Source organism: Engystomops pustulosus, chromosome 8, assembly GCF_040894005.1.
Source record: "Engystomops pustulosus chromosome 8, aEngPut4.maternal, whole genome shotgun sequence".
Lineage (NCBI taxonomy): Eukaryota > Metazoa > Chordata > Amphibia > Anura > Leptodactylidae > Engystomops > Engystomops pustulosus.
In genome coordinates this window covers 80,055,922-80,069,683 of record NC_092418.1, presented here as the reverse complement: position 1 = coordinate 80,069,683, position 13,762 = coordinate 80,055,922, and the positions used below count along the sequence as shown (strand labels likewise).

The window sequence follows — 13,762 nt, the reverse complement described above, 5'->3', positions numbered from 1 at the left end:
GTAAAGCGGAATGTTTTGTAATCCCTGGAGGACAAATAAAAGACAGGAAACGCACGGTTTTATACGCAGCTATAGTAATAAAAGTCAAAAATCCAAACAGTGCAATAAACAGCCTTAAGTCACAAACAAAATACGTGTTACATACTGTGGAGAATGTACGGTAGCAGGTCACATGTTGGGTTTTCATGTGGATCACACACAGAACAACCTCTTCCTCCATCATCTTATTTGCAAGATCTTATCTGCAGCAGGCTGGAAAGGCAGATGTTCACACCTTTGCCAAACTGGCTGACAATGAGTCCTCCTAAGACACACAAGGTCGAGGCTTCAAAGGCTATGGTGTGTCCTAGCCAGATACTAGGTCAATTTCTGGAATCTGGGGAGCGAGACAAACGCCTGCTAGAGTTTTCAGTCTGTTAAGGAGCCCTCAGGTAGGAGATACGTGAAACTCTCAATGGAAGCATGGCAGATGGGTATTATAGAATATTTTGTCTCCAAATAAACTGGAGACCTAGCCGCTTTCAATGGCACCAGTACTGTTGCTCAATGATCTTCCATTAAGCTGTTGTGACTTCTCTTGGGTTCTGAAGTTACAGACACTAGAGCCATGTGTGCTGGGTGGCTGTTTTCTTGGGTAGATTCATATCGACCACACACAGAGAAGGCACTTATGCTGGATTATGTCCCTTCTGGCAGCACACTCTAACTGTATATATAGTGTAAACCAAGTGTGGTCCTCTTTAGTCTATCACAAGTGTCAGTAGCGACGTTTCGGCCCTGGAAGAGCCTTTTACAAGCCTTTCTTGTGTCTGCCTAGTGTGCCCTTAAGGTCCATGGGTTGCACTTTTATCTTCATCCAGGAATCCAAGCCTCTGCATTCATGGTCTAATATATACGCTAACTGCGCTGTCTTCTGGCCCAATATAGCCCCATTTCGGACCGGGCTTAAATCTGGCAAGGAGCTGGAGGCAGTTATGTCAGCTGACTGAGCTCTGTTTCATGGAGGCGAGAAAAAAGCCTTTCAGGGTTGTGGACGAGTGCCAGAGGTCATGTAGGCCACTCTCTTTTACTTTATGTGCCTCTGTGGACTCTATCCTGTGGACTCTGTGTAAACACTTATCTTTCCAACATCCTGTTCTAATGCTTCCCGGGTCCACGCAAAACCACCGCCCACAACAAAGATCACTCAAAACAATGAAAGTGCATATCCGTGTATTTATATAACCCTGTATACATATTCAGGGTGAGGATACAGAGTTTTCAAGCTCCTTTAAACAATATAATAATTTAAAGTTGCATTATCACAGTAAAAAGTATACATCACCAATGTTCTGTGAATCCCTGTGCACTAGTAATGCTTCATTGACAGAGAATCTGCATATTGCTGCATTCCAGATTTCTGCCAGCACAAAGATAAAAACATTGCTTAAAAATAATGTATTTTCGGATGATGCCACACACGCTTACCTATAGTGTGGCCTGTGACATGGATTTGGTGTTTGGCTCCAGCCTCGTATGTGGTCTCAAGCTCCATTTAATGATGTAAACTTATAAAGGGTTAGAAGAATACTTACCAAGTTTACAATTTATTTTGTAGCACTGTATCAAGATTGGCCAAAATTCACAATTTAGAATGGAATTTAGTGAGCCGCCAAGTTAATCATCTGAGTCAAAATAAAGTGGCACCTGACAAAATACAAGACCACGGTCATAGGCCCACACAAGGTCTATGCATGTGGTCATCTTCTTTAGTACATATAAAGTCTCAAAAACACAATGGTAACTTAGGGCTACCGTTCAAACTCTTCATTAAGTCAGTGCCCAATTATAATAAACACCAACACATCTCTGGTAAGATTCCATACAGCATTGCATATATTGGTAGACATATTCTAAAATATGGAGAAAAAAATTGCCCCACTCCAAAAAAAAAAAAAAAAAAAAAAGGAAAGAAGAAAAAAAAATCACACATCAAAATATTATGAAGTGGGAAAAGTAGTTTAGAGGCTCCTTCTGGCTGGATGTTGAGATGGCATTATATTGTAGGGGCTGGAGGTAAACTTTTGTATCAGTCTGGCAGGGAGAGAGCCCAAAACCTGTCAAATGGTTTCCAGATTCCTCCCCTATATGGCTCTGGAGACCCTACAGAAGGTGGCCGCTTCTCTCAACAAGGCGATCAAAGATTCAAAGTTGGCATCATCTGGCATAACGCTTGATGTAATCTTCCACTTTACTACGATATTCTTCCTAAAAGCAATAACAAAGAAACATCCATATTACAAGGTGCCAAAATAAAGAAAATAATGTTCGCGACAGGGAGTTCAAAAACAATTATTACCGAAATGTCAGTGACGATAAATACCATTACTGCACCATTAAAAAAGAATCTTGTTAATTACTTCTTACTCTTTCTAATATGTCGACAAAATCTCCATGGAGGCCTCACTTATAGTTATATTTTAATGAACAATGACTCATTTAGGTCTCCTGTGACTGGTGTTGAAGTCGTTAAATGATTGTCTATGCTGACATTATAGAAGGGACACCAAAGACATGTACCTACATGTTCTGAGGATTGATGGCTGCCGATTTGGCATACATCATTATTGGATGGGTTTTCCAGAGTACATTATTTTAATAATGCCCTCAATATACAATAAGAACCTTTCATTGATGACACTATAGATTGATCAAAGACACTATATGCCAGTGATGGCAAACCTTTTAGAGACCGAGTGCCCAAACTACAACAAAGACCCGCTTATTTATCGCAAAGTGCCAACACAGAAATTTAATTTGAGATTTATACTCGCTTCTCTGTCACAGTTTTCATTGATACCAGCACCTGAGGACACCAATAAAGCAGAAAATAGTAGAGGTAGAGCTGTCACTTTAAAATACCTCTGTGCACAGCAAGTCCTGGGCTGTCTGGGACTGCAGAAAGATACCTGGAGTCCTCTCTGGTGATGGCCTGAGTGCCCACAGAAAGGGCTCTGAGTGCCACCTCTGGCACCAGTGCCATAGGTTAGCCATCACTGCTATATGCTATTAAAGGAAATCTACCATCAAAATCCAATATGATCCAGTGGCACTTACTTTTAGATCCAGGCACCATGACTGTGGAAATCATCTTATATTTGTGATCCATGATCCTTCTATCTAAAATCAACTTTTACAATTATGCTAATAAGCCTGAGGGGCTACCCCAGGGCCTCTGTGATCTGGCTTTACAGACTTTTACACTGTAGGAAGTGCACACTGCACAAGTGCTGAGGGAGTGTAATAGCCTGTAAAGACGGAAGAGATGGATTAGAGTAGCCCTTTAAACTCGTTAGCATATCCAATCGAGATGCCTTGATCTATGAGTAAGTGTACCTGGTTCACCGTTCAGGGTCCGGCCACTGGTACTCCACTGAGAACAGGATCCCCTGCATTTCCAAAAATATGTTTTTCATTGTCACTAACGGGTGGAGTAGTATGACAATCGTGTGCCCTGCTGCTCCATTCAATAGTATGGGAATGATGGAAACAGACAAGCATTGCACTTGGTCATCGCCGATCGCTTCCATAGACTGTGAATGGAGGATAGATTGCTTGTCATGCTGCTTCACCCATTAACGAGAACAGAATCCCTGTTCTCGGGATTGGTGGGAGTCCCAGGAGTTGTACCCTCACCAATCATATTGCTATACCAGACTATCCTACAAGGAAATAGCACAATTCTGCTTTATTGTCAATTTCTCAGCAAAAGAGGGTTGTAAAGAATGTAGGGTTAAAGGTTTAAAGTACAATGACAGATTTATAAAAAAAATATATAAATGAAAAAGTTCTGTTCATATTCATATGGGAGACAAAAAATATTTTCTTCTAGACTGTTTCATAAATCAGCCCCATAATGTGATAATAAGAACATTTAAAATGTCGATAAAATCTGAGACTCGTTGCGGGTGGCGCCGCCAAGCACCTGACAATTGCGGAACAGAAAAATCAGCTCACAGGCTCAAGCCTGTCCTTCCTTTCATTCCTATGATTCAATTATCTTTAGGTTGAGGGTTGTTTTATAGAAAGTGTGACAAACACTCCATTAGTCGGTCAACACATTTCCAATGTAAAAGCAAGTTTTCCATCATCGGAACGTCATGTAAACAGGACATGATCACAGATACACGACCGGCATGCGATGTTCTACATTGCTAAGATGAAGTTGTGTCACTGCTTCATCACAGGATGAAATTGCTCAGGCACTTAATTGGCTGTAAGCTACCAATTTTCTACCCAGACCCTGCAGCGCTCTTTCAGAAAATGTTCTTCAAAAGCCTTCATGTTCCCAATGAATAAAAGGAACAAAGAGGTAAAAGTCCCTCTCGGAAGTCCTAGTGACACATTATTTACTGCTTCTTTTCATCTGAAATGAAAAGCCTGTAGCATGAGCTGATGTATGCACTCAACGGAGGGCACTCATCAATGCTACACTCTCAGCAGATGCCTGCCTGGCCTAAAGGAGAGACAGAAAACAGTCATTTTTCTAAAATACAGAGAATTGTTGTAGACCACGCCAAGATTCAGCTGCTTCACTCCAATAATTATTGTGTCGCCTTTTTCCGCCCCTTTTTCGTTCGGGTTTGCTTTTTTCCCTCCCTACCTTCTAAACGGCAAAACTTTAATATTTTTCAGTTTACAAAGCAGGAAAAATTGTATTTCCAATGGTATTTAATATTTAGTATCTAATAATTCATGCTATGTACAGGGAATCTATATATAAAAAAAATCCAAATTCGATACAACTAGCAGTTGTGCCATTTTCTTAGGGATTTTGTATTTTATTTTTATTTTCAACGTGTGTTCCAAATGACACCTACCCTTCATTCTTTCATTTGGGAACACGGAGATACCAAATTTTATATAGGTTATAAAAACCTAATCTTTTTTTAAAAAAATTACGGGGTTCAATGCCAGGAACAATTGTATTCATATTTTTAAATATTTGGCATTTAGAGATGGAAGGATAACGAACATGCTTAGGATTGTGTTTTTATTTAATTTTATTTGTGTTAAAGCGGATGATTTAAATTTTTAGTTTTAATTCTTCTTTAATTTTAACTATTGTTTTAGGCACCATCTGAGTGCTTATACCATATACTGCAATACCACTGTACGGCACTACTGTATATGGGGATTTTAATGCTGATCTGTAACTGTCTAATATTTTACACTTTTATACAGTAATAATTCCGTCTGGTTTGCTGTGGGGGCTATAGGATGTTCATTTTGCTCACACATGCGCAAAACTACCTTTTTCAGTTTTGATTTACCCAGAAAGATATAAATTAGAATTACCCTTTTATAGTATACATGTAGATTGCAGTATGTAGACTGTATGGCTCATATTAAACATATATCAGGTGCAAATCCTAAATCAAATATTGTCATGTGTTGGGAGTTTCCAAACATTACAGGGATACCAAGAAAATCCAGTACAACATCCTCAGTTGTGCATTATTGGTATAGTTTGACAGATACATCTTGTACTCACTAAGAGTCCAGACTATTCCTATATATTTAGATTAAATTGTTGAGACTGGAGTACATCGGACCCCCATTCTTGTGATCGATGGGGGTCCCATCACTGAGACCTCCATCGATCAGCAAGTTAGACCCTATCCTGTGGATGGGGCCTAACCTGCTTTTTGGGAAAAGCCCTTCAATTATAAAGATGACCTCATGTGTCTATTTTGATTGTGTTTTTTTTATTGTTTACTGTGTAACTCCATTTAACTGTTGGTATTGCCATTAGCCTGGCAATGTCTTGTTTTCCTTCCTTTCTTTACATGCACATGCATCATGGTGTGAGTAAGGACTGTGTAAAGACTAAAGGTACACAAAGAAGAAGGTAAATCGGTTAAAAATGGATGGAGGATGGAAAGTCAAAATGTATTACTCTTATTTGCCGGCACATTCAGACAAAACTTTAAAAGGAGCTCCTTGCTTTATACCTTTTATCCACCTGGCAATACTGACTTCTAGTACATTAGCAGCACCGCAAGGAAACCCAAATGTTACCCCTGCCATGTTTCCTCAGTGTCAATGAACTGAATATAGAGGCGCTCGCTGCATTTACCTCTATACATATTTTATTGAAAGAAATGCAAAATGTGTCCGGCTTCTGTAAGTGATTATAAAATAAATGGAAAGTGACACTTTTGAGAACAAACCCACTAATGTATTATTTTTTTTTACACACGTTAATTCATTGCTCAGTCTCTACCCATTCATTTTGAAAGAAACACAGCAGGAACAGCAGTGGGGGAGGCCATAGCAAAGAGCCACACAGCAGCAGCTATCAGTTCTGTCAGTGGGTTAAAATATTTTACATTTCCGACTATAAAGGCGCACAAAAAAATATGATGATTTTCTCAGAAATCACAAGTGCAACTTATAGTCCGGGGCGTCTTATATATATGAACCGACAAATGGATGGTCCAGTAGGACGAAATGCATCGTTTTTTTGCTGTATCCATGATCGTGATGTCTGAATTTTCATGTGGATGAAATAAAGCTACTCTTTTACGAATACTTCATTTTAGGGGGGTCTTAAGCTTATTGATGAGATTGTTTAAACTCTTGAATTTATGGAGGACAAGAAAACTATCAATTCTGGTTTTCATATTTTTCTCTGGCCTGTTCACTATACCATAAAAATAATATGTTATCTTTATTTTATGGATCACTACGATTACGGTGCAACCTCATTTAACGTTATTATTATAAAACAATTTTTTTTTAAAATTACCGTGCCATTCAGAGGAGATTACGCAGCCCAGGGTACTCATTGACCCTACTATTGGAGAATCATCTCGGTAAGCGGTGCAGGAAAGGGGATGTGGGACGGGGGAGTTTGATGCACATTGGAAGCCCCACACATGGCGCGGTCATGCTTGACCGTGGCATATAATGGGTTAACACCTCGAAACTTGGGTGTCAGCTAATATAATATGAAATTGACACCCGCAGCCTCAGTATATAATGGTAATGCACAGGTCGGGAAGTTATCTCGGCCCATGAAGTACTATTACGTCCTGCTTCGTTAAGGGGTTGAAGGGACCTGTCAGCAGAAATGAATGTTAATCACCACTACTACCAGTTTCATGTCAAGCAGATTATTAGCAGCTCCAGATTTCTTTCATGGCTAGAAATATCAACTTTGAAATTAAACGTAAACGGGTTGTATAAAACAATGTATTGGCAGAGTTCACCACTGAAGTCAAGCTCTTCCCACCTCAGAACATCTCCTCTGCTGTAAATGACATAATGCTACAGATTTCAGGCGAGCCAGTACGTCATGTCCCTGAACACAGAGTCAATAATCACAATAAAAGTGGTATTCTGAGATGGGTAGAGCTTGACTTCCGTGCCAAAATCTCGGAGTCTGTGACATTATACAACCAAAATTACATCATGCTTCATGGTTGATGATGTCAACACTGGGCTATCAAATCCGGGAGGTGTTTATAATGTTAGTGGTTTATGATGTACACTTCTGCTGACAGGTTCCCTTAAAAGCTCCGCATTTACCATTAACTCAGAGTGTCCAGGTTGTGTCTAGTATGTGCTTAGAGATTTCCTGATCCATAGTCAAGAGTGTGTCCATGTTGCCCCGTTGACGATTAGATACAAGATTATGCTATGGTCGCATTCAGAGCACTTAAAAGGTTAACACTCGACTATACTTATAAAGGAGTCTGTGTCGTGGATATTTAATAAAGATTTATTCATATGATTACATTTTTGTTAGTAATTTGTTCATAGCCAATACACATCCCTCTGTTTTTTGGTTTCTACTTGTGTTTTAGGATGTGTGGCAGATGAAGTCATGTTATAGGTTGGCACTTTTTAGTGCCATCACCGCTCGCAGCAGTCCTGTATGGAGAGGGATTTGCCTGCAAGCAGTAATACCGCAATAACTCAGTACTGTTACAGCGCCTTGTGTTCATAGGAGGTTCATAAAAAGAATTATATCCTGCAATTTTCCCAGTGGCGTGTAATAATAGACTGACAAGGGCTAATCCTGAACAAGTTTTCTATGCAGCAGTCGGCTCATTTACATTACACACAGGATTACAATAGAAAATAACACCTGTATAGAAAACACCATTATGACAGAGCTGATGTACACCTCTTATATGCAAGAAAAAAAAATTTTCTTCCCCGAACTAAATAACATGGCTGCATACTATTGCTTCCTATGGCCATAATTCTGCTATTAAGTATATTATTAAATGTGGGTACTAGTGTTCAGGCTACAGGACCTTAGTATTTATAAATGGTTATTAAAGATAAATGTTCAATTTATGGAATAATTCAATTGCTTATACATACAACTTCATGGATGCACATCGGTATCCAAGATTTTTTTTTCCAGGTTACGGTAATAACTGAAGAAACCCATAGAAACAAATTTAAAATGCAGGAATCTTTTTAACTACAAAAACAACACATCTCTTATAAATAATACGATGTACCTTGACACTTAAATAGCACAAGTGTATACAGCAGAAATGGAAAACCACTTGAACCTTAGAACTTGGTTGATGCAAGAAATTTTAGCTCTGTTTAAGAAGGTTCATTAGCCATAAATAGAGACTTAAAACTGTAGTTCCATTTCCTTCTAACATCAAGAGAGGAGAATAAAGAAATTGTGATTGCATATGTCTGTATGCGAGTGTGTCTGTTAAAGCAGGGTAAAAAAAAACCCAAACATTAAAGCAATCCCCATATTTTTCCGACATGTGAAAACATAGTCCCAAGTATCTCCATGCTACTGCATACGTTTCCCTCTGTATGAAACACCTATGTAAGTAAAGAAGCCACAAAGGGAATGGTAAGTGCCATTGTACCTGCATTCTTTTCTTCAATGTATTGATATGTTTCCCTGCAAAAAGCACTTTTACGGGATAAAAACCTCTAAATAGCTTTCCAATGGTCAGTAAAGAAAGTGTTACCCCTTTCATATGAGACTGCGGTCACACATTGCGTTTTGTTTGCGTCTAATACTTCCCTGCACTGTCCATCGCTAGTCTTGACACACCGAGATCACCTAGAAAAGAAACTTATAATTAGCAGCACGGAGCTTGGGGACAAGATGTCCGGCGTTCCGGCCAGCTAACTATGCACGCTCTTGCCACCTTCCTTTCCCATGCTCCCAGCAAGGTGACGTCACTTCGAGAGGCGTTAATTCTCAGACACTTTACTTACGTGGAGATTTGTCTAGAGTTTCTAATATATTTACAGTCTGTAATTGGTCTACATTTCTAGTAAACAGTAAAATACAGAAAAATAAGTATTTAAGAAATGTTTTCAGTATGTTCTATTGGCTACAATAGAGCCGTTACATCTCTGATCCATCTGTTGCATTTTAACCTAAATTGTAATGGAAAGTCTCGAAGCTGTGATAGAGGTCATTGATCCTAATTATGAAGACTGACACTAATTACCCAGACCGTGACAACAAACGCCTTCCAAGAGTCTGTTTATGTCACTTGCATTTGTGGATGGTACATTATTTCTCTGGGTCAAAGCAGAAGGAGTTCATGGGTGAATCTCATTATTAAGAAAAGCCTTTTAATATGGAACTGAGAAGACCTGGTAGAAGACAAGGTTTCCAATATTCTGAAATATCAGAGTCAAGCAAACAATGCATCAAAGGATACATTTTGGTTGTTAGATTGTAGATCAGTGTTTCTATATGTGTATCTCTTCAGTTGCAAAATTACAACGATCATCTTAAAGCCACATCCGCCTGAAGTAAAAGCTTTGCAGTTTCACACTGACGCACAGCCCGATGTGCATCAAGGTGTCACCAAGGACAAATTGTCTTTACTTTTTCAAAATAATAATAATAATTCCTTTATTTATATAGCGTACCCATATTACACAGCGCTGCACAGTGTTTGCCAAATCGGTCCCTGTCCCCAATTGGGCTCACAATGTAGTCAACCTACCAGTATGTTTCATGAACCGGTAATAAAGCTACTTCATTTAAATGTACCTTTTTTTATAGCTTATACAGTGATTTTTATTCCAATATTAAAGAGTAACCGTCATTTCAAAAAACTTTTAATATGTTGTAGGGCAGGTAATTGTAAGCCCTTTTGCAATTAGATTAGTTACCCGAATCTTGCTCCTTTCTCTTGTATTCTGCAGACTTCCCCTAGTTGTCAGTTACTCCTCATATAGCTGTTGATAGGCACATTCCATCTTCACAGAGGAGCTGACTATGGAGCCTATAGAGACACGCCCACCTGTCTTCTCTCTGCAATCAGCTGTTTACCTCATGTATCACTGCTCCAGCAGTCATGTGCCGACAGGAGTCCTAACTAATGTAGTGACCAAACACCTACACTTATCTCTCCCTTAGCTTTCCCTACACTTGTATATAAACAAATAATCCACACAGACACAAGATGCAGCTCCACCCTCCCCCATTCCCTCACACTCCACAGCAGGAAATGGCAGGAGAGACTCTCCAAGTCTTCAAGTTGTCCCCTCATGTGCTGTGCTGAAGTTTTACTTAGAGAGGTAGGTACATAGATAGATAGTATATACATATATAGAAAGACAGGACTAGATAATAGATAGATATGTAGATATGAGATAGATAGATGTATATGACTAGATAAAAGATCCCGCCCCTCCATCTTGCTGATTGTAGTTCTTTTTAGCGCTGAAAACCATGGTTGCTCTGGGCCAAAAAAGGTACTAAATGAGGACCGAGAGGCAAAAATTCTGAGGGACACCTGGAGCAGAATTATGTATTTTAGTTTTTTTTTGCTCCGAATGATGGTTACACTTTAAGTTTACAAGACAGACTTTATCCAGGAAACCTGTCAGCAGATATTGATATTGTCACACAGAAAATCAATATGATTGATGATCAAGGAGAGTTTAGCACTGAAGTCAAGCTCTCCACAAACTCAGAACACCTCAACTGTAAATGATGGTGATGGTTCGGAAACATCAATAACCATATGCGATGTTGAGCTTGACTTCAGCACTAAACCCTCTGCAAATCTTCTCCATTTGTTATACAACAAATTGACATCTCACTTCCGAGTTGATTTTTTGGATGATGTTAGAACACTGGCCATAAAAAACATTACATAGAATGTGTTAATTGGCTTCACAACATATATCGCTAGTGGGTTATTGGGTCAATTTCAATTAATAGAGCCCTTCTGGCTCTTTAGTATAATTATAAAAGGTGGTTTTAGAAGGAAGAAGGCCATGGATAACAGATGTAAGAAGATTACCACAGTCACAGGGCCTGGATCTATGAGTGGGTGCCTCTGGTTTATCATGTTTGATATTGATGGTAGATTTCCTTCAAAGCTTAATTTCACCCACAGAAGTTACTACTACAGGACACTAATTTTTTTTTTGTCACAACAGATAGCACTTTCTCAGCTCTACATTTAGGCTTATCAATGAATAATTACCTAATCTATACATACATCTACCGTATATACCGGCGTATAAGACGACTTTTGAAGACTGAAAAATCTTCCGTCTGGTCTGGGGTCGTCTTATACGCCGGTAATGTTTCGTCTCACCTTTCCCGCGATCCACCGAAGCTCCGCTGCTACGCTCCGGCCGCCGGTGACAGCTCCGTGGGTGCCGGCGTCGCAGAGAATATGACGTCGTCACCGCCGGCCGGAGTGTAGCAGCGGAGCTTCGGTGGATCGCGGGAAAGGTGAGAAGCTGTTGTATTATTAATGTGCCAAGCAGGCTGGCTATATAGAGGGGGAGGCGGCAGGATGCAAACTGGGGGGCCGGCATTCTGCACAATTGGGGGGCCATCAGGCTGTATAATAGCTGGCTGTATACTGGGGGTACAGGCTGGCAGTATACTAGGGGGGGCAGTTTGGCTATATACAGGGGGGCTGGCTGTATACTGGGGGTACAGGCTGGCAATATACAGGGGGAGCTGGCTGTTGGAAAAGGGGTAGTCTTATACGGCGAATATATCTTAAACTCTATATTTTTAACAGGAAAGTAGGGGGGTCGTCTTATACACCAGGTCGTCTTATACGCCGGAATATACGGTATATCCAAAATTGTATAAAAGGAAAAGTAATTACAGAGAAAAAAATATGGCTGAATGCAGTTCTTTCTTCTTGCCACATCAGTAAATGTAACATTATAGGTCTCAATCATGATTTACATCATATGTTCAGGAGAGAAAATGCATCACAAAGACTTTTTAATGACACTAAAAGAGAAAGTCAGTGACCTACTAATCTACTTTTTATTACCAAATCCCATAAATCACAAGAAATCTTGCATACAGAAGGTAACACGAGCTCCGGCTTATGGGATTTGTCTTCATAGTAAGAGCAAAGCCAATAAAAACAAGACAATGTTTTCTTGCCATATATTCAACCTGCAGCCATTAATTTTGTCATCCTGCTTGAGTGAGCTCATCTGAGTTTCTCAAGCTGCTATATTTTTACTACTATATTACCAAGAGCTGTCACTGGGGGTCATTCTGCTTTATGGGTGTAGTCTGTTTATAAAAAAAGCAAAAGCTAATTGAAGGAAACTTACTTCTTCATAACATAATACGGTTTAAATTATACAAGAACTGAATTTAAATATACCAGACATGCATATATTTATTCACCTATAGGAAAGCTAAACAAGCTTCAATATAACATGAAAAGTACTAAACTCCTAACAATCCTAACAAGCTCAGGCTACATTCACATTAGATTTTATGCTATTCATAGACTTGTATAGGCGGATGGAGGCATGCTTCTTCCCTCCGCCTGCACAGTATTCTTTGCGCCCTGCATCCACCTTCCTCCTGCTTATTGATAGATATGCTCAGTGGAGGCCATAATAGGCTATGGGAGACGGATGCAACAGCACTGCATCCATCACTGGCCTCTGCTGAGTGTACAGTATGGTATTGTAAGGATACGTTAATAATCCACCTGACAACAGAGTTGTGAATGTAGCCTTAAAGGGATGTAGCAGTAGTATTCTGTACAACTTGACAGAGAAGAGAAAAAGGTACGGCACTCACCGATAAAAGCAGTACATTTTTTTTATTCATCAGTAAAAATCATCGGCACGACAGGGGGTTTCCCGCCTGCTTTTATCGGTGAGGATCGTACCTGTTTTCTTCGTCAAGTTTTGTCGAGAGTCTTGTGCTGCTGGTCACCACTGATTGTTCTGCTGTTTGGTCACGGTTACTGCTTAAAACGCATCATGACAGAAGATAAATAGGAGAAGAAGTGATAGTGCCCCCCAGTTTTTTTTCCTCTCTCTGACTTAGTATTCTGTACATGTTTGACTATTTAAAAGGAGCTTTCCAGTAGGCGAAAAATGTTTACGTGACTTCAACTGGAAATACAATCTTTCCATCACCGTACCGCCATCCTGACCGTATATTGCAATCTGCGCTACTTTGATACATACTGAGGCAGATATAAAAAATAAAAAAAAATGTGTGGAAAGTTAGACTGAATCAGATTTATTAAAGTGTCTGATGCTGGATGATAAATCTGACTTTGCACCTCTGCTTAGTTTACACCATAAAACTTTGTCACAATGTAGGTGCATTTGCACAATTTTTCCCTAAAAGTCTATATTCTTTTGTTGTGTAAAAGTGGTCCAGTAGCCCAGAGAAGAAAAATAAAGATAAAATCTTGCAGGTGATGGACAAACAGATGAAGCGACTTACGTGTTTCGGCTTATATCTTAT

The 13,762-nt window shown here is 39.6% G+C and overlaps 1 protein-coding gene across 1 annotated transcript in view; it reads right to left on the bottom strand.

Annotated features, from left to right (window-relative positions):
* Positions 1-1,195: 1,195 nt before the first annotated feature.
* The window catches only part of UBE2F (ubiquitin conjugating enzyme E2 F (putative)), a 137,842-nt gene continuing 125,275 nt past the window's right edge, over positions 1,196-13,762 (bottom strand). Inside the window, exon 10 of the mRNA XM_072121398.1 lies at positions 1,196-2,247. Within this exon, the coding sequence (XP_071977499.1) occupies positions 2,197-2,247 (51 nt within the window). The 3' untranslated portion in view covers positions 1,196-2,196. The remainder of the gene's footprint in view (positions 2,248-13,762) is intronic.